This window comes from Toxorhynchites rutilus, chromosome 1 (assembly GCF_029784135.1).
Source record: "Toxorhynchites rutilus septentrionalis strain SRP chromosome 1, ASM2978413v1, whole genome shotgun sequence".
Classification (NCBI taxonomy): domain Eukaryota; kingdom Metazoa; phylum Arthropoda; class Insecta; order Diptera; family Culicidae; genus Toxorhynchites; species Toxorhynchites rutilus.
Window position 1 is genome coordinate 122,833,562 of NC_073744.1, and position 23,046 is coordinate 122,856,607.

Genomic DNA, 23,046 nt, shown 5'->3' on the forward strand with positions numbered 1-23,046 from the left:
TATTTTACATAAGTCACATGTTTATAACTTCGGATACTATTTTATAATGCTGTGAAATTTTAGAAATAATTGTTTGGTAGAATGTCATGTCATCATGCTACATGTTATTTAATATCGCCTCAGCCCCTTTAGGGATCGTTCATACATTGGTGGCTTGAAGCTACTAAGACTATAAACGCTTCTCATCATTTTGCATTATCATAAAAAAAACGCTTCTGTTAATATAACTAGTCTCGAAAAATGTTACATTACTTCCTCATGCTCAAGATAAGCGCAGCTGTCGTCCTTAGTAAATAAAGCTTTGCTACGAAACCAAATCACATACAAAATTGCAGAACGAAATTTACTGTCTTGGTGACTAAATGAACGAAATAAATAGCATGATCATGAACGTCATCTCACGGTGAAAACCAAATAATTTGTATGCAAGGTTATATTCACTTCATCTCGTTTTCACCGAGAAGTGACGCTCGTGATCAGGCCCAAACTCTTTCTGTTAATCTCAACAACCTTGAAAAGAGTAGCATTGCTTCATTATGATCAAGATTAGCGCAAATGCAATCCTAGTCGGAGGTAGTTTTGCGACTGGCACGCGAACCCAAAAAAACTTTAACATTCCAGTACGACATTCAAGATGTTTGGTATTCCCCAAAAATTTTTTCGTGACATTTTTCGTGACACGGAAGCATATACAAATGGGGTTTCAGCGTAGCGAAGATGCACACAGGTATCCATATATCGATGGCTTGAAGCAACTAAATATACCCACACTTATCTCCGTGATGCGCTCTTCTCAACAGAAGCCTTTCCTGTTTATATTGTCTGTCTAGATTAGCTTAGCTCTCATTCTTGGTGGAGAGAGTTTGCGAAACCAAAATTCCAGAACATTTATGTTCTTGATGCAATGATTGCCGGAGACATCAGCGAGTTAGTAATATGGTCGCACAGCTCAATCCGAAATGAAGACATGTGATGACGCACAAGCGATGTTCATTGCCTTGAATACAGAACGCGACTGAAAGCTTGCCTCAGCGAGATCCACTGTTTATACTCTAGGCAAGTATTTCCCTTCATTCTTTTTCTTCTTTTCATTTGTTCACGGGAACTTCAAATCTTATGATTTCCCCTTCGTTGCTCGGCAATAAGTTGCCCGTTATTGCCAGCTCTGTTCGGGAAAGCACACAAATGGACTGAACAAATGTATGGGGAAATTGAAATGCTTATAGTTTTCATGAATTTTAACCATTTACACACCAGGGGATCGTAATGTATAGCATATCAAACAAATCTTAGGGAATTTTCGATTCGTTTGGTATGTAAATCGCCAAAATCCGTTCGTGGCAAAAATAGTTATTCACGTTAACTTTCTTTCATAAAAACGTGACCTGGTTTCTGCTTTGACACCCTTAATGAAAGACGTAGTTCTAGGTCAAAAATAAAGTGAGATGTAAGCGTAGTGGCAACGTAAGTGTAAGCGGATACGGAAATAAGGCCCATTGTGTGCCTACAGTTCGATGAATATCCCAGAATATGACAAAAACATTCAAAGCGCTTGTTTTTATTGAGAAAGGCGTTAAAACTAACGCTCCATATTATGAAACGAATGTTTCGCAAAGTGTTTAGACAATGATTAGAGATAGATCGTTCGGGCTGGTTTCTGCTTTAAGTTGGGCTCCGTTAACACGAACAACAATCTTCATGTTGAGGTCTAACCAAGCCCGATGTGAATCGGTTATCCATTTAGTTGTCCGTATGATGTTACCACATTTTCTCGTAGCTCATCGCTACTTGCAGTTTCGCCAGATCGAACAACAGCATTGGAGCATTTCGATTTATTAGAATGTTATTCCGGCAACAAATCATATTTACCAAATCCACAACCACACCAAAAGCTCGTTACTCTACGGGGTTTACGCCATCATCATCGTATAGCTGAAATTGAGCCATGATTAGGCTTTGTATAGTTTACGTTTTTTCATCGAATTGGAGGACAAAACTGGATGAAAAAAGTTCCGTCATTTCATACTTATCGGTTGATTCGCCAGCTTATGCGTGTCGTTTCAACACTTCCGGTTTTTCCAAACGCATAACATGTTCAGTTTTGACCATCTGTCTAATCATTGAATGTTTCGGTGAAGAACCAATAAGTTTTTTGAGTGATCAATCCAATTCTTAAACTGGTGATTTTAACCAGATGTGTTTATAAATAGGAAGCGCGTAAAATAGACAATAGTCACATTCGAATCCAATCAGATGTCATATAATTATTGTATATTTTTCCACCAGAAAAACCGCAAAAGTGAGTGAGAAAACCGATTGAACAGTGAGAACTACAAAATTATACACGCAGCTGGATAATCTCGATCGACAATAACGACAGCAGCCAACCATGGGTAACGCTTGCTCGGATAAATCCATGATCCATTCTCCTGTGCCTGGGTGAGTTCGATCTAATACTACCTATTAAGTCATTTAATAAAGTTCATTTATTCGCCATTCCACCAGTTTATACAAACAACAACTTCACGGAACGATAAAAAATAATAGTGATCAGTACACGCATAAGGAGAGCCATCAATTAACTTCAACAAAATCAAGCTAATATCCGTGCCATAATTTTCTCGTTCCTCCGCCTCGTCTTGGTGTGATCCATAAATAATCGCTTAATAACATTATTCAAGGCCAGGTTTGCACTTGCCGCGGCGAGTTGTCTAGCGTGGAGTGAAGTTCAAGATCTAGCGAGCATACAGTGACAGCTAGATATTGTCAACGGCAGAATTTTTCAAACCAGTTTGTTATCTTCGGGGACCGTTTCATCAGAGCGATACCGATACGATAGGTACCGTAATCCGTTGGATTATTCCGATGCTGGCAGCAAATTTTTTGGCCTAGTCGCGAATGAAGACAGATCGATGCTTACGAATATAATTCACAATTTTCTGATCCAAGCTGGGGTCACTAGAACCGGGTTTACGTCCACTTCTTGGCAGATCCTCCAGAGAACACTCAATGCCAAACTTCTCAATTGTAAGTTTCACACTCCTCGGGCAATTTTTGGTAATTTTCGCAATTTGATTACATGGTCTCGGTGCATCAAGTTTGCAAAAAAATAACTACCAATTCGTTTCATGGTATCAGGGAAACAACTTTGCAAATGTAAAGAAATGATATGCTGCCATGTTTTGACGTAGGACTACGTCTAACCTTTCAATATAGGGGCCCATTTCAATATTTCGGTGTGAAAAAGTGTTCAGTTTTTGAACGCTAATACCTCCTCAATTAATTAATGGATTTTGGTTCCAAATACACACATTGATAGGAAATATCCTCAGCAATTGTTTATATGCTACACATTACGGGTTTTCAGCTCATATACAGTTCAAATTGATGAAAAATTGGAAGAAAGAATTCCCTACTTTCCCATACTTTTTGTCTGCGCTCCCGCAGCAAACAGCTATTCGTTACAAACAACCACGGGTACGGGCGAACCGTATGGACAAAGCGAAGGAGGGAGACAAAAAAGAGATTATAAATAAATATAGGCGGTCACTACAACGTTGAATATATGGCTATATAAAGTGAGCGATGGTGGGGCTTGGCCACATTCTATCATCGGACGCCAAGCAGGAAAGACGCTATCTTGATATTAATTTTCAGCATAAGAGATTGCTGCATTTGCCGGGGATGTATGCGGTGCGATACCGCAAGAGTGAGATACAGGAGTTTCAATGGGATGTGGAGCAGGAGAGCAATCGAAGTGTGTTAAAAGCAGTGGAAGCGTCGCGCCGGGTGAATGAGTGGCTAATCGCGCTCGATTTGATAGAATGCTGGAGTTTCTAAACGGTTTCATTTAGCTGTGACATATTTGTATGTTTGCATGTAAAATGTTTGTCTATGGCGTTAATTGAAATTTGACCGGTCAACGTTGATCTGAAATTTGGAACACATCTTTATCTCTGCAGTCATTATAAAACTGCATATTTCATGATATTGAAAATCCAAAATGGCGCCGCTACAATATGGCGGATTATATATTTTTTCAAAGCCCCATCAATATGGGTATCAAATGGAATGGATTGACTAGTAGATCACAGTCATTTATGAAAAATGCAAATCCAAAATGGCCGCCACCACAAAATGGCGGATTACATATTTTATATGGGTATCAAATGAAGAACTTGACTAGTAGAACACAGTTATTCATGAGGAGTGCAAAGCCCAATTATATCACGATACCAGACGGTAAATTCCTATTACGATATGCTTGCTATCAAGTATGTGTTTGTTGCCGGCTGAACAATAACCCCTGTAACATTTGCACGACAACTTTTGATTTTTTCGTATTTGAATCTAAACGCTTGAGTGTTTGCTGAGTGCTGAGGTTTTATTTTATCCTTTGATTTTTTTTCTGTAATTTTGTACATGAAAAGTTGATCATTCTGGGATCGGTGGTCCATGTTATTCGAATAATGGACACCCCTTGGTGTAGTCCTACGTCTCTCCGGTTATGTCCCCGACATTACCCTCCCGTCTTTTTGACAAGTGAACGAAACATGCTGTGAATACAAGTCCAGAAAATAAGCACCCATTTGTGATTAATAAGATTTAAGATGTTTAATATTAGTTTTCGAATCACTCGTTATGTACTAGTATTCATTACTTTTGTCTTCACTACAAGAACTTTTGTAATTTTCTTTTGCATGCGCGATACTTCAATCATTTGTACTGTTTGGATTATGTTGAAGTTGGCAACATATGAATTTGAAGCAACGCTTTTGATTTGAATGATCAAGATCATGGAAAACCTCCATAAAATTTTCATGATGCACAATTGGAAGCACCTGAAACTATCACTGGTGTTTGGATAAAGCTCCGAAGGAAAAACGACCGAAATGGGAGAATAGACACGACAAGATAATTTCACAACATGACAGCGTTTACATGTTCATAGCTCTGTCAAAAATTATCTAAAAAGAGTGAACTGGGAAGCACTGCTTCACTCGCCATATTTTCCAGGGTATTGTGTGAAAGATCTGCCAAGGAGGTGCCATCCTATGAAGCGTACTTTGAAACAGAAAATACAGAAAAGCTATCATCCTTGGCAGAAAATATACTTTTTATTTTGTTAAAGCGCCAAATTCACAAATGAAAGCACTTGTTTTAAGAGAGTTAAAATGTTTGCATATATGGAACAGACTTCTCATTCTCTCAGACTGAATGTCAGCTTGGAATTATACTTAAAAGTAGAAGGATTTGAGCCCAGAGGCACTGACGGAAACTTGACGTAGAACTCTGAGGACAATTGCTTTTGAATTGAGTTTTTCTAACTGTTCCGTAATATTAACTCATTAAAACTCCAAATGGTGGCCCTAGAAAAATTATTTGTTATATGAACTGAACTGAACTGGAGGTTCCTTCAAACATCATGGTTAACAATAGTTCAATCAGAAAAAAATCCCGCAAACGACATTTTTCAATTTTCACAAATAATCCGGTAATGGCTATCACGATAACACGTCCACGCAATAGGCCAAACAATGGATTGAAAGCAACGAAAAAATATTTTTTCTGATTTTCTTTCCCACTAAAATATTATTTGTCTACACAATTTTTAAATAGAATCAGCTTCCTCCCGATTTTTTTTCTGATAAACAGAATGTATATAAATATTAGGTCGGGGAAAAATAAATCCATTATTTTTGCGTGGAATTCATAACTTTATTTGATATAGTTCGGATTGTCGTATGTGGGTCAAATATACACCGTTTTGTTGTGAAACTTGTTGGCATTCTAAAGCTTGGTTCATAATGTCTTCCTCATAGAAGTGTTGGTTCTTATTGGTGAAAAACTCTAGTAATCGATTTTTACAACCTTCTGTTCATCCCAATTTCTTATCACTCAGGAAGCTTTTCAATACAATAAAAATGTGGTAATTGTTTGGTGCCAGAACCGAACTAAATGGTGTATGTAAAGCCTGTCCACGATAAATTTCAGACACCAAGATGATGCCAGTAAAACTAAATTCACGTAATACAACAAAACCGATTGTTTATTTCAGTAAAATACTTATATCTACTTATTAATACTTATATCTAAAACAAGGGAAGCTTACTTCGATGTTAATTACGTTGTCTGTAAAATTCACGAACTTTCTTGGGAACATCTGCCATTAGGTTCCGTACACTATCCTCAGATATGCTGGCGGCGGCGCTTTTCCATCTCCTCTTGAAATCATTAATGCCATGCGCTTTCTTCTTAGTTTCGAATAGTTTTCGCTTAATCAGAGCCCAGTACTTTTCCACTGGGCGAAGTTCTGGTCAGTTCGGTGGATTTGCTGTTTTTGGTACATATTTGACCTCATGTGCATTTTACCATTCCAGGAATTATAACTTGGTAAACGATGAAATTAACGGAAAGTCCTTTCTAGGGTATATGCTCGAATGTCTAAACTTCAAGACAATGAAGGAAAAAAATCGTGTTTTTTTTCAAATTTCTATACTACAACACATACTTCCTTAAATGGAGAGTGACGGTTTAGTTCCCATGAAGAGTCGCTCTCAATTTCCGACAACGCTCCAACCATGTCAGGAGGAGTTCAGGTTTTGTAGGGGAAGCAACACAAAAAAGCCGTATTCAAGGATTTGTAAACCACTTTTCGAACTTATGAGAACAACATGCTGATAATTTTGCTTGTTGCAGAAATGAGCATTGATCGTTTTGATTGAGAATTACAAGAGTGATCAAAATCGCCAAACAAGTAGCCGTAATTCAAGCAAGATACATGTTAGCAGTATTTGACAGCGAATTGAAAACGCCGATTCCCAAATTTGCAATTTTTCACCACGAAGTTTCGGAAAGCGAGTAGGGTAAATGATCTTGGTTTGTCCAGTCGAAAATATGATCATGGTTTGCCCACTTTTTTGAATGCTCTAATTCAGCGCTCCTGTGTCAAATAAGGCCTTCGAATGTTTCGAAACATATAAATGAAATTGCCTTTTACATGATTTATAGTAGTTTGATAGTATATTTTTACGAAATCACATGTTTTAAAGGATTATAAAATACACCTTCTATTTGTGTCAATGCGCCTCTCATTCGAGCTAACTTTTAATCGATCACCAGATGATTATTTGGCACGTATTCAGACCTTTTCTGGATTACAACACTTATAAATATTGTAAACTACATGCTTGCTCACCATTTGTATCGGATTTACATAGCTAAACCATTAAATTAACGCATTTTGATGAACTCAATTCTGATCATGAGTTGTCCAATTCAATAATGTTGTTTTGTCCACATGATTTCCATGGCAACCGCTTGGCGTGCTGCAGTTTGTTTATGTTTGTTTATGGTGTGCTTCGCGCTTAGCAGAAGTATGGTTTTTCTGTGTTGATTGTGTTGAGGTGAACACTTCTAAAATGCCCAAGAAAAGGCAATATTCTGAAGAAAGCCTAAATTATGAATGAATCAATATGATGACAGTAAACTCAAGCAATGATAAATTGTGAATTCTAATGTTTTCATTCAAAAATGAAGATTTCTAAAACCGGACAAACCATGATCATTTTTTTGGGCAAACCATGATCAGAAGTGGTCAAACCATGATCATAATTCTTCTTTAAGGAAAATCGTTAAAAAACACAAAAATTTGAATAATTTCAACACCTTATGGTAGTGTTAGCAACTAGAGACTTGGGGCTTTTCAACAAACCCAAACTCGTATCGATTATGTGTGATTTTCATGAAGAAAAATCGATTTGCATTTACTAGTTGCGTAAAAACACCCCAAATTGGACAAACCAAGATCATTTACTCTAGTAACTAGAGATTTCAATATTCCGTGGACTTTTAAAGGCCGCTGGAATTAAACTAGACAATGCCAATCGAACTAGACGATGCCAATACATTGGAATTGATACAGTTCATCATGAAATGGAAGTGGTGTGTGGTTAGCGTAACAGCCTCACAATCCGATCGGCCTGGGTTCAATCCCAGCTGGTGTCGTTGGGATTTTCTGAGGTGAAAAATCTCTGGTTACGTCTTCCTTCGGAAGGGAAGTAAAAGAAGTTGGCCCGGCTCATGAGTTGTTGAGTCTGATAGGTAGGAACAGGTGGAGTCGCCTCCCTGATGTCGGTGATTGGCACTAAAGTGGCGGAAATAGGCCGACGAAAAATAAGCGAAGATAAAAAAAAATCATGAAATGGAACTTCTAAGAAACGCTTCCAAATCTTACACTGAGTTTGAACCTGTTACTAACGATTTGCATTTTATGGCATCTAGTGGAAGAGGCTTATCAAAGATGAAATTGATTAAAAATTATTTGCGGTCAACGATGGGACTGGCATGCTTAAATGGATTGGCTGTGTTGTCAATCGAAAGTGAATTGACTAACTCTGTTGACTTTGACGTTATGTTCAGACAATTTTCTGCTGTTAAGTCGAGACGTGTGATGATTTAACAATTTGTTATTCATTTTTTTCTGTTCAGTTTTTCAGCGCCCTGTTTTTTCTAAAGTTGCAAGTGTTCATTAACATTTCATTTCAAACTTACAAATAATTAAATTTTGTTATCAAAATCAATGCTCTGTTAAAAATGCTTCAGCGATTAATTACATTTTTAGTTGAATGGATACGTTGATAAACAAAATTGTCGCATTTGGTCACATGAGCAGACAAAAAATAAAACGAGAGCGGCCAATGCATCCCGAAAAATGTATTGTTTGGTGCGGTTTGTGGTCCAGAGGAATCATTGGCCCGTACTCCTTTCAAGATGAAGATGGGAACAATGTTGCTGACAATGGTGATCGCTATCGTGTGGTGATTTTCAATTTCTGTTAATTAAAAGCCAAACGCTTAAAAAATCACCCGTTTTATTAATTATAATAAACCTCTAATTTAGGTTTCCTGGATCAGTAAATAAATGTATAATTAACCTCTATAATTAACCTCTAATATAGGTTTCCTGGATCAGTATATTTGATTTTTCATTAGAGAATGAAAACAAAGGCTTGATAACAAGATTTAATTGGAGGGGTGTCACCCGGTGTCACGCTACGCCACTGCGTGTCGCATCACAAGTCTGTCCAGTTAGCTAGATGTCGAGCTAGAGGTAACTTACTGTAGTTGCCATAATAAAAGTTTTTCAAGTTCCCCAGTCGGTAGTTCTAGTGGTTAATCGTTAGAGTATTTTTGCGTAAATACTAAAAATAAAAAGACGGGTGGGTAATGTCGGGGACATAACCGGAGTGACGTAGGACTATACAAAGGGGACCGCTTTTGCTAAATATATATATTTTAAATATATTGTTTCATTTTCTTCTCCTACGTGAATACCTACCTATCTATCTGAAAAATGGATTAGTATACTGTTTACTCTTTATGAACATGTTGGAGGTTAAAAGAACCTTTGGTGTTGTGTTTTTGCGTTTATTTTACAAACTTGATTCTTGATTTTTTTCAGGAGGGCTTTGTACTTATTAAATGTTTAACGCCGGGAATCTTTCGGCGTATGCACAAATCGTACAATCAAAATGATGGCTGTGATAGGGAATGCATAGGTGGTCATCAGCTCATTCACTATCATATGTTTCACTATTGAGCACATTACCGTACCTTAAACTGTGGTTTCGGAGACGAATGAATTGTAAGATTTGTAGTCTCCGCAAACAAAGTAAATAAAAATGAAAAAGAACTGACGTTTTGGAGACGAACTCTACGATTTGTCGAGAAATAGACGAGCTATGAGCGTTCTGAAAAACCAACAGTTAATACAGGGACGAATGACCTTCGGATTAAAGTCCTTTGAAATAAGAACAGAGCAGCAGGAAATACATAACTCATCATGTTGCTCCTTAGTTATTTTTCTCTACAATGCAGATGTAACGTCAGTCAATTTTCAACATCAGTTATCAACCAAAGAAAACAGTTCTTGCTACCGAGAAAATTCCTTAATGCCATCCTGCATACAATGTGTTGTAATTTGAAGCCACTTTTAATTCGGAAACCATGCATGGGTTTGTGAAAACTGAATGATCAATTTAAAAGACTCCAACCACCAATAAGTTCAAGAACAAGCATAAACAAAATATATCAGTTTATATTATATGTCATATTATGTCACTTTAGAATGCATTGGAATTGTGAAAAACTTTTAATAACTCTTCTTTGAATGGTTTAATGGCCCTGAAAAGCGCCGTGTTTTACGGTGGCTGGTTTTGCCACCAAAGCAGTTTGTATAAACAAACTTTTTCCTTCTTCTACCTGCTGCCGTTTTGCGATTGCGTTTGCCACTCTAACTCGATCACTTCGGCGGCCGAAACTATACAACGCCGACTAGGTGGACTGGTACACTGGTACTAACGCGCTCGGTCTAGCTGCCCTTGCGGAGCAATTGGCGAATACACCTACGGGGAATTGCAGACTAACACGGTTCGAGCGGGATTTTGCCTTTCCCTTCACTTTTCCTCCTTTGTCATGTCCAGACATGGCTGCTTGTGTTGGTTTGTTGATGTGATGTGATGCGAAACGATGTGGTGTACGGTTTGGATGAGAATGATCGTTACGGTGGTGGTGGTGGTTTTGTATTATAGAAACTTTATACTTTTCAGTTCATTCGTCTCTAGCCTTGAGAAAAGCCCTTGAAACTCTACTCTAACTTCTGCATTACACCTCCACCCTCATTGCCTTGAGAAAGGCACTCGATCCCTCGCCGTCCAGCTCGTCCAGCAACGATGTATCCAGTCGGTGTCCACACAAAGAATGATGAGAATGATCGTTACGGCAGCGGAGCGGGGATTTTTAAGCTGACTGGCTGGCTCGAGAATTACGCATGTGTGAGACTGCGACCAATGTTTCGTTCATTTTTTTTCTTTTTCCTTTCCAATCGTGCTTCATTGTATTTTGCTGCTGCTCTGGTTGCCCGTTTTGGTCGGTACGATTTGAGGAGCACAAAATGGACCAATCAAAAATGGGCACATAGTGCATTTGGACAATGCTTGATATTTCACAATTATTCAATTATTTATCTCAAGAAAAATGAAATGTTATTCGTTATCATAGATGCGTAGATATATTTTCTATCAATTGATGCAAAAACCTTTGCGATATATTGAGAAATGCTCGAGTTATAAGCGTTCCAAATCTTGCATTTTTTCCTACTTGTACAGTGTCTAGATTTCCATTTCACCCCCTATATCTTCCGGTTAGACGTAGTCCTACGTCAAAATTAAAATAATATTCAGTACTGAAAAAATAATGACTGATCTTCGAAGCAATTGATCTTATTCATGATTTGTCATTCCACAAAATCGCGATCTCCCTGTAACTTGTCGATCATCGAATCACGTGTCGCATGACACATAATCCCGCGTGACTTCTAAGCGAACGTTAATCAAAATAGAAGCAGTAAAACATAACGCCGCCACGCTAAAAGCAATCACTAAAGGCTCAGTGGGAACTGGCTCGGGATTGGTGTTGCGATCAAAGGTTTGTGGTCTTAATTTTCCTTGAAAAGGTACACTAGCATGATATATTGTTAAACGGAATGCTTTAGAATTGCACAAAAAATCGATTGTACGCCTTTCAAAAAGATATGTGCAACGTGGTATATGATTAAACGTTTCCAAACCAGTTGTCGACAGGATGCCGGAAGGCACGTTATTCAGCTTCAATGTCAAACTCATTGAGAAGCTATCCTGCGATCGGACTAAATTATTTTTCTTTTGAGGTAACACGGACGTTACGGGTTCATTGTTATCCTTTATTGCAAGGACACGTGATTATATTAAAGCGCAAGAAAAAACTACATTGTCTACAACGAATGACTTTTAACATGAACTGGAAGCCATATTACGTCTAAGTCAAGAAGTCACAACAGTAATTTACGTGGGAATTGAGGGGCGCATGGAGAACACGAGCTATATTGATAATGATCAGCGTGATGATAAGTATTATTCAAGGTTATCTCATGTACAAAACGCATCAGAAGTTACCTATGACGTAGAGATAACTTTTTTCGCTAGGTCAATTCTTGCCTCTTTCATTATGGCTAAAGCACCATAAATACAATACGGTAGCGCGACTTATGAGAAAGGCCTTTCAGCCATCTTCGATTTTGTATGTAAACAATCAGCAATATTTTGCAATATCTTTTATGGTTAAAGTTAGGTTTGTAATATACTCTATCTTATTTTATGTTTCAGATCAAGAGAATAAATCGACTCTCGGTGTCGGTTGGTGATGGAAATATTTTTCCCGCGTTTTGCAGTTAGAGATGTCGGTTATTCGTTCGATTGATTCAAATAATCGAATATCTGCAATTTGATTCTAGTAATTTTGTATCGAATAATGAAAAATCAAAATATGAATACATCGATAAATTATCAAAGTAATCGCGATAAATGAAAAAGAAAACCATTTCTTCAAAAAATACAGTGCAAAATGTGTTTAACCCTCCTGTACTCGCGTGCAAAATCACAACACATATACTTGCGCACGGTGTCACAGACCGAAAGTTGAACTTCTCTGTAATATTGCTATTGTGTATTTGTTTTGCTTTATTGGTATGTATTTGAAGAAGAGGGTATAATTGAATGAAAAATGTCCAGGACAAATGTTTTCTTCATCATCATTCAGTTTTGATAGTCATCTAATTCAGCCTCTTCAAAACATAGTAATTTTTGATACTCCAACACTAATAACGAAATTCGACTTTTTTCCTGTTATTAATTGAAAGTAAGCAACTGAATATAATTCATAAAAGTATAAAGAGCTATGAAATAACATAAAACATATTTATCGATTTAGATTTCATTAGTAAAAGAATCAGAACATACCATAACTGTATGCTCGAGACAAACATATTTTTTACATTTCGTACAGTTGTAGCATGTTTTTGGGTCTTTTTTGAAGAGAATGATGTATAAAGACCTTCTAGATGGTTACCAGATTATAAGGATTCTGGAATTTCAAGTTTTCCTATATCTAATATTCTTTGTTTCTGTGTTCTTGGTTAACAAAAACTGAATGCCTGTTTTTTGATGGGGCGTAAAAAGATGATATTAAAGGATTTCTAGGAACTTCCTGCGACTTGTATTATCGTCGATATTGTTCAGCTCATATATTATAGAAAAAAACCCAAAGCTGTAACTGTAAAAATAACTATAATCCACCGATTAATTTATTGTTTACAGTTTACAATTCTTCCGCACGTGCAATTATTTCGCAAGTGTGGATATGTGTGACCATTATATTTAGTGAACAACTATACGAATGTCAAACATTTGTACTTTACTTTTGCACGTATGAATCTAACGACGAATAATATATGAATCCGTTCAATCCGGTGACAAAAAGGACTAAAATCAAATAAGAATAGTCCGAAAATGATATTATGCATTATTTTTAATAAATATTCCACGCCACTGACATTAATTTATACATTCCATTGAACAATATTCTAAAATAGGAAAAAAAAAGTGACTTGTCCAAAAAAGTTACTCCTATACTCGCATGATATACGTCTCCTTCGTACCACCTTATACGATACGCTAAACGATGACGAACAACGAATGACGAAGCTAGAGAGAATCGCAATGTCGTAGTGTTGATGTTTTCTGAGAAATGAACGAATTATTGATTTCTTGGTCTCTCAGACCTATGCGCGAGTATAGGAGTGTTAACCGTTATGGTGTTTCGTCGAAATTCATCGGATATGCTAAACTATTTACGGTTGAACATAAAAATGATTCCCTGGTGGTGGAGGAGTCTGGGGAGAAGAATTCAGAGTCTGCAGGAGTAAAATGCGGACTTGAAGAAGGTGGTCTCAGCTTCTTCTTCTTCTTCAATGGCACTAACGTTCCTAGAGGAACTTCGCCGTCTCAACGTAGTATTACTTGCGTCATTTTTATTAGTACTTAGTTGAGATTTCTATGCCAAATAACACGCCTTGAATGCATTCTGAGTGGCAAGCTCTAGAATACGCGTGATCACAGTGCATGTCGGAGGAAATTTCTTTGACGAAAAATTCCCCTAACCAGAACGGGAATCGAACCCGAACACCCGGCATGTTAGTTATGACGCTAACCACTCGGCCACGGGAGCACAGGTGGTCTCAGCTCCCGTTCTAAAATAGTAGTATTCAAATTCAGAGTGCCAAGGAAAATATACCATACTAGTGGTCAATGATTCTATAAATGTACCTCTTTTGAACTAGTAGCTATAGGACCAAGTAGAAATATTCAAAAAAATCAGCTACTTCAACAACATTCGAAGAACAGGTAATTTTGAACAGAAAAAAATTTATGTTGGTACAATAAAAATATTGTGCATCATTTTAATTTTTCAATCGTCCTCAAAAAATCATAAAATGGTTAATTTATCAATATACTGAAATTCCATTTCATTCTGCACCATGTTTATCAAAAAATTATATTTAATGTAAATTTTAAAATTATGCCATCATATGTTTTATCATGAATGTCTGTTCTTTTTGATTACAAGAAATGAATATTCGCTCGATTAATCGAATACTGAAAGATAATTATTCGAATGAATCGAATATTTAAAAATGACCCCACGATTAATCGACAATCGAATAAACGAAAAATTTAGACATCTCTATTCGCAGTCAAATCCCTTTCCACAGTCCTCTGTATGTTTATACAGTTTCCCCTCGCGCACTTATTGACGACACGGACACACCTTTATTCCATACATCTTGGTTTGTTGTATTCCATAAAAACATAGTTCATTAGACCATGTTCTCACTGCAGCGGGGCGTCAACGTGGCGTGAGCGGGGCGTGTTCACTTATCACCATAATATTTTAATTCACTCACATTGCACCGTGCCAGCGGCGTGTCTTCGGCGTGTTCTATGCAAATTTTCAATGTGTGTTTTCGAATGAAAGAATGAAAATTGGTTTATTTTTCAATATTCCAACATCGTTGGACGTATCCGGCTAAAAACCCGGATGATGAAAAACGTAAAAATAAAAAAAAGTATGTCACTACTATAAACAAACATATGCTAGAGAGAAGCGGAGAAGTACAAATATCGCCCGCTGCAGTGAGAACAAGGCCTTAACCCTCCTGTACTCGCGTGCAAAATCATAACACGTATACTCGCGCACGGTGTCATAGACCGAAAATTGAACTTCTCTGTAATGTTGTCATTGTGTATTTTTCAGGCTTTATTGGCATTTATTTGAAGAAGAGGGTGAATGATTGAATGAAAAAACTCCAAAAAATATGTTTTCTTCGTCTTTATTATGTTTGAATAATCATCTTATTCAGCCTCATCAAAACAGAGTAAATTTTGTTACTCCAATACAAATAACGAAATTCGAAGTTTTCACTGTTATTAATTAAAAGTATGCAGCTGAATATAATTCATGGAAGTATAAAGAGCCAAAATTAACATAAAAACGTATTGATCGATTGTGGAGTAACAATCGGAACATAGCAAAACTGCATGCTCGAAGCAAACATATTTTTTACATTTCATGCAGTTGTTGCGTATTTTTTGGGTTTCTTTTATCAAAGAGAAGAATGTATAACATATTCTAGGTGATTACCAGATGATAAAGATTCTGGAATATAAAGTTTGCATATTTTTAATATTATTTGTCTCTGAATTCTTGGTAAACTAATAATTAATGCCCTTTTTTTTAGATGGGGCATTAAAAGATTATATAGAAGGTTTTCTAGGAACTTCCTTTTCTTTGTCTTGTTTTCTTGTAGATATTGTCTATTATAAAAAACAGAAAGTGGGTTATATCTATGGTATAACCGCAATGGTGACGTAGGACTATCGTTGATTCAGTGATCCTTTGTTTGAAGTTGAATCTGAATCCATTCTGAATGAATTAATAAATGAATATTTGGGGGAGTTCGAAAATGAGAGCGTTACGTTGGAGGTACAATGTTTTATGCATCCAATATTGGATATGAAAATATCCTACTGATGGGGAAGAATAATCTTCAGAAGCTTTCCTGCTAATTGCACTTGATTGAAAAATCACAGAACCAAATGTATTTGGTCGCAGTGTTATATGGTTAGAAAACATTTAAATAAACTCTTTCACATGAATGTAATTTTAAATTCCCAGAGGAACTGGCATATCATTTTCCGGATCTTTCTCGATGCTGAATGGCATACAAACGGAAAGAATTCTGTGCGTGTATGTGTGTGTGTGTAGCGGCTGCTTCGAGATCTTCCCGGGGAACCGTTTGTGGCATCACTCTCCTCCTGATGGATTCATGTCTGGCGTAAGGTGCACAAACAGGCTCTTGGTGACGCCGCTCATCAGCGCTTTCATGATAAACGAAGAGCTTCACCGAAACAGCGACAACATGCTCCAATCGCTGTTCAATTAGAACTGAGTGGATTTCCGAGCGGCGCTCGCTTATATACCGATTGGTGATTTCAATAGCCTGTTTTGAAATCAATTTTAAGACTATTGAAACAAGTTTTTGGATAAAAAAGTAACAAGTATAGAACGCGTAGACATTTTATCTTTCGAATGAAGTGTTTATCATACCATTTCGTTCAGTTGTTTAGGAGCTATTAACGCTCAAAATCTCGGTCTCCGGCGTAACGCTTTCGTTTTCGAAACTTTGATTTTACACCCCGGTATAGAAATGAAAGACGTAGTCCTACGTCAAAATATCCCCAATACTGTAACTGTTAAAAATTACCATGAGCCACCGATTAGTTTATAGTTTACTGTTTACAATTCTAAACTATTCTTTCACAAGTGTATATATGAATGACCATTATATTTACCGAATAACTATACGAAAGTCAAATATTCATATTTTGCTTTTGAACGTATGAATCTAACGACGAAAACTTAATATATGGATCCGTTCAATCCAGTTACAAAAGGGACTGAAATTAAATAAGAATAGTCCGGTAATGATCTTATGCATTATATGCAATAAATATTCCACGCCATTAACAGTAATTTATACATTTCATTCAACAATATTCTAGAATATGAAAAAAGGCACTTGCCCAAAAAAGTTACTCCTATACTCGCGTCGGTGTGTCAGACCAAAAGTGTTAAAAAAGTGGCACACGTCCCCTTTGTACCAACACATTCGATACGCTAAACGATGACGAACGACGAAGCTAGAGAGAATCGCAAAGTCGTAGTGTTGATATTTTCTGAGAAATGAACGAATTATTAATTTCTCGGTCTGACAGACCAACGCGCGAGTATAGGAGTGTTAAAAATTGATTATTCGAATAAATGGAGTAACACCAATAAGTTTCTTACAATATCATAACATTATGCAACCAATTAGACCCATCATGCAACTAATATGATCAAATCAAAGGGTAGCGTAGGCTGCATAGAAAGGGCTCAAACGGACAAATTTCTTTTATTCTTTTCGCAATATGATTATGGTGAATTCAGTCGTGCTGTCAACTTCCTTTAGTTCTTTCCGCAATCTGAGTTTGAAGTAATTCCTATGATTATGATTTTCTATGCGAACTACAAAATGATGACGATATGCCAGGGCATTGGTCAGAACCCATTTTTTTTTTTTGACCTAAATAATTAATGTGCATTCTGTCCCAATTATTGTTTTCACAAATTTTGGCAACATTTTTGTAATATATGACAAGTTGGTCCCTTTTTTAGGCGTGGTGATAAAGTTCAATGATTCGTTCTGGGAGTAGAGAGTAAACATACTGAACATTGACTAACCGCAAAATCTTACGAAGCAACAGGCAGATGCTTCAGTTCTTCTCCATTGGTCGGTTTTTCTTCCTGGTCGTCATAGTCGTCCTGCCAGATCAACAATTCAGTGTATAGTGAAAAAATTGAATCCACAGGCGCAGTACAAAATGTTCCCGTGCCAGTGAGACAATTGAGGAAGACCCAAATCAGTCTCTCACACGTCGTTCTCAAGCGTTGGGCATCTCTGTGACGTCGTTCTGGCAAATTTTGCGAAAAGATCTTGGCCTACAACCTTACAAGATCAAATTGACGCAAGAACTGAAGCCGCTTGACCACCAGAAGCGTCGTATGTTCGTGAATTGGGCTGAGCAACAAGTTGAAAATGATCCAGATTTTCATAGAAAAGTCATCTTCTGCGATGAGGCTCGTATCTGACTGAATGACTTCGTCAATAAGCAAAATATGCGTTATTGGTCAGGCAGCAATCCACACGTACTCCATGAGTCGCCATTGCATCCCGAAAAAAATACGGTTTGGTGCGGTTTATGGTCCGGTAGCGTCATTGGGCCGTACTTCTTCCGTGATGATCAAGACCGGCACGTTACTGTGGAATGGAAATCGCTACCGCTCAATGATAATCGAATATTTTTAACCCGAATTGGATGATATGGACTTGAACAATATGTGGTTTCAACAGGACGGCGCCACAAGCCACACAACGAATTCAACAATTATTGAAAACCAAGTTTAGTGAGCGTGTTATCTCACGAAATGGCCCAGTCAGTTGGCCGCCTCGGTCGTGCGATTTGACGACGTTAGCCAACAAGCTAACAAGCCAACAAGCCAGCGACGATTGATGAACTTCGTACAAATATCGAACGAGAAATTGCAGCAGTATCGACCGATTCCTGCTTGAAACCCGTTAAAAGTTGGGTTTAGCGTCTGGATTGCTGCAAGAGTGCCCGTGGTGGCCATGCAAAAGAAGTCGAGTTCCATACATAATGGCATCAAATGTACTTTCGCATGAATCAAGAATTTCATTGATATCCAAAACCGTTTTTGTTTTATTGAAAAAAAAACTTTTGTAGCGCTCTTATTGGAAAACACTTTACATCATATTACATGCCTTATCCAAGATGTCTAGCAACTAGTGGCTTGGGCCATTTCATCTCACCGGTGAATTTTGTACAGTTTTCTCCTATCAACAACCATCGATCCTTTTCAAAACCACCAGTCAAAAGACTCGAATTATTCTTATCCTTATTCCTCTCTGCAGCGGCGTAGTGTGCGGGTGACAAACCCGGCATTTGCCGGGGACGCTGACCCTTTGGGGCACCGAAATCCAACAATTTTCAAAAGCAATTTTTTCCCCGAATTATATTTCATCTTTCAATTGAGTAAAAAGACATTCATCATGAGTAGTTGCTTCTTTCCGTACATGAAACCAATAAACTCTCATTGATTTTCCAAAAATTAAAACACCCAACATCATATTACACCAATACCCTTTTGATTTTTTTTTCGCTACGCATGCCTGGGCGCCCCTCTGTACTATGCGATGTTTTACAGTACAGAGTGGAGGCGATTTGACGTAGTGGTATCATCCATACCTCTCACGCTAAAGATCACGAGCTCAATTCTCACTCCCGACATTCTTGGAAGTAAAAGTGACGAACCAGCCAAAATGTGTTAAAAGTCACTATTATAGAGAGAAAAAAAAATGTTTTACAGTTATTTAAGCAATAACACGTTCGTTGCCCGTCACCTAGATATGGGTGACACTTTCCTTGTTCAAATCGAATAGGATTTTTAAAAGAAATTTGATAGAGTAAGCACCTAAGTGTAATTATAGTGATACTATCATCCGCAAAAATTGAACCATAACACTTTTTCAGAGTCATTCTAACACGAACTTCTACGTCAGTGGATCACATTGATGTTCACGGAAAGAACATCCTGTGTCTACTTGTGTTCTGTGTGATGAATGCTCTAGTATCACAATCACTGGGTTGCGGTCTGATGCATCCAGTCGGTGTGAACGATGCGCTTGTTCAGTATTGCACGATCATGCATCATGGTCGTTCCATTCCAGACTATTAGTTGTATGTCATGTAATTATTACATAAAACAGTGTCTGCCTCCGATGCTCATTCAACCGAACCCTGAACGATCAATCGTGATCCACCTGAGTATCATCTTGTGTGTGTATGTGCAGAAAGTGAGACATCTTCATGTGAGAATCTCTTTTAGTTTATAATTTTGAACACCTTTGCAAATGAGGTTACTCTTAATCCAATTCAACGACCTACATAACGTCATGATTCTGATTCGCTTATCAATCAGCTGTTGCGCATAGATCTAATAAATCCAGGCGCAGACCATGAACAGCTTTAGTATCGCATGAGAAGCGAATCGGCCAAGATCATTATTCTTGCCAATTTTCAAATTTACGTTGATCGTATTAGAAGTTAAACTTTGTTGTTATTTATTTAAATAAACAATTAAACCATTAATATCCAGCAATGGCCTCGAAGGTGTACAACTACTTCAGCAGCAACAATTTCCTCGCGTAAGTGATAAAAAAGGTATATTTAAAAATGATCAACCTTCAAAAAAATGTTGTTTTCGAAGACAACCGAACAAATTACCGCGAAGAAACGCAAGGAAATCAAAATAATTCGCTGACTAACCGATTCTTGCACAATTGTTACGAAATTGAGTGTGTGCGGAAAAAGTGCGAAAATGAACCCTGGAGATGAAGGAAACGAAATTCACGGTTGGGTGAACGCTTTTTTCGCAGCTGGCGCGTCGTCAATGACGGGCGCAATTCGTTACGTTTGTCTATTTCGGCATCGACCGACTGATTGATGATGAGCCAACAACAACAGTTCATAAGTTTAAATTCGAACCAATTTCAAAAAGTGCTGTGGTAAAATAAGTGGGCTACCAAAAGTGAAAAGAAATGTGTGTTGATTCCTTTAAACGTCGAAATTGAATTTAAATTACCAACAGGTAATCTGCCGTATAGCGCGTTAAATTTGTGTTTCGGCTGAACAACGTCACTTTCGTCGTGGGCTTAATCTCTGCCTTCAGAATGTCTGCGCCGGGTTCAAACATTCAAAATTCTCACACGACACACATCCTAGCTGCATGACGATTCACGCTAATGTAGATATCTGTTTGAGTGGGAAGTAACAGATGAAGCAAACATATGATTATCTGAATTTACGAACACAGCCAAATACAACTGTGTATCGTTTGGGGTGGCGTGATATGATTCAAATCATATGGCCCGAAAGACGCCATATGACATGCTCCAGGGTTTGGGAAAGTATTGTAATCGTGTTCAAGACATATGAACTGACTAAAATTACGATTATGGCGGAAAAAATTGTTATTTTCAGTTGATTTTATTATTGTTTTAAATGCATATTGAATCGGTGAATCACGATTTCACATTTACTACTTGCAATAAGTTTTATTGGGTTTAATCGTGCGGTCATGAGGAGAGCGAATTTCATTTGAGGCCTTGGCTGAGGTATACTGTGAGATACTTGGATATAAAGGGATTTGCCTCTGATTCGACATCTAGCTAATTGAATAGACCTGTAATGCAACACGTATAATTGAACATTTTCGTCTCTAATTGGACATTTTTTTAAACACGCTTTGTGCAAGTTTTTACAACACGATAAATTCGTAGAATTGTTTTCAACCTAGATTACATATTTTTCACACTTTTCTGATAGTCATTTTTTATATTTTCAATTATTTCCTGTTTTTCACATTGTGTTTTGTTTGTTGACAGGTCAAAATCGCCTCTAATGCGACATTGAGTGGTGCCTCGGTACGTCCAATTAGAGGCTTAGAAATAGAATCACTATAAATAAAAATGAATCGCCAAATGTGATACTAAAACTCGAGAAAGGATCGTCCGTATTGAGCTGCCTTTTTTTTGAGTTTGTCTCTGCCCGTAAATCGATGTTGTGGCGAGAAGAATTGGAAAAATTTATGGTAAAATGGGAAAATTCGGGAAATTTCTATTCCAATATGTTGTGCAGTGACATCGTGAAGGCGTTGTTAGTCTAATTGAAATTAGTGTTGATGAAGCGCAATTCGTTACGTTATTGGTCTGTATAAATTGGTTGGTGTAAAAATGTTAATAGAATCTGAGAATTCAAGTGATGAAAGAATCTTTAACAAAAATTGTGTCTGGTAATAATTTACGTGATAATAATAACATTAGGCTATCCAGAACAACACCGAGATTCGTGACGCTGTCACTGCATTGGCGCAACTAACCGTTAATCTTAATAAAAATAATTGGCTGTTTTACGGGTATATCTGAGATTTCAGAATGCTGATTGCCATGTAGATAACGCTGCACCATTCCGCAAATGAATCAATCAAATTTTGAAGTTGCAAACAGTACGTAGCGGTCTCGATTGGCAGATAAATGTTTACATTGTCAGCGTAGCAAAATTTTGATCTATAAAACAATAGCGGGAATAGCAAAGGTCCAAGTATGTTACCTTGTTGTACTTCGGAACTATTAAACGGAGGAATCACCTCGATTGCTTACAAACGAAACACAAATTAGATACTCCTAATTTATTGAGTTTGGCAAGCAAGATTCCATGATCCATTATATGGCGCATTATTCTGTTCCATAACACGCAAGCATAGAGATGTGAATTCCAATAAATTTGTTGAAAGTGTTCAGTCAGGGAAAAAACAGGAAGTGGGTTATATCTGTGGTATAACCGCAAGGTTGACGTGGGGTTAACGTTGATTTAGTGATCATTTGTTTGAAGGTGAATCTGAATCCATTCTGTATGAATGAATAAATGAATATTTGGGGGACTTTGAAAACGAGAGCGTTGCGTTGGAGGCATAAGGTTTTATGCATCCAATATTGGATACGAAAATATTCTACTGATGGGGAAGAATAATCTTCAGAAACTTTCTTGTTAATTGCACTTGATTGAAAAATCACAAAACGAAATGCATTTGATCGCAGTATTATATGAATAGAAAACATTAAAATAAACTCTTTCGTTTGAATGTGATTTTCAATTCCAAGGGGAACTGGCAGATTATTTTTCAGCAACGAGTACATCTTCCCGGATTTTCTGTATGCTCGATAACCACCAAACGAAAAGAGTTGCGCGCGTTTATGTGTGTATATGTGGCGACTGCTCCGATGTCTAAATCGGAACTAATTTTCGATGCTGGTACTCTCTTGGTTGCCTTCATCTCCTCCTGATGGATCGGCTCTTCTGCGCTCCCTCGCAGTTCGAACAACACTGAACACTGTTTCACCACCAAAATATCGCTTAAGTATGCATTTTCTCCG

At 37.5% G+C, this 23,046-nt stretch overlaps 1 protein-coding gene across 3 annotated transcripts in view; it reads left to right on the forward strand.

Annotated features, from left to right (window-relative positions):
* LOC129762509 (NADP-dependent malic enzyme) overlaps positions 1–23,046 on the forward strand; it is a 70,201-nt gene that overhangs the window by 4,180 nt on the left and 42,975 nt on the right. The window contains exon 2 of one of the 3 annotated variants that reach the window (XM_055760814.1): positions 2,287–2,439. In XM_055760814.1, coding sequence (XP_055616789.1) covers positions 2,390–2,439 — 50 coding nt within the window. In that variant the 5' untranslated portion in view covers positions 2,287–2,389. Of the gene's footprint in view, positions 1–2,286; positions 2,440–20,069; positions 20,276–23,046 lie in introns of those variants that run through there. The other 2 variants (XM_055760815.1, XM_055760816.1) reach the window with 2 other exon arrangements.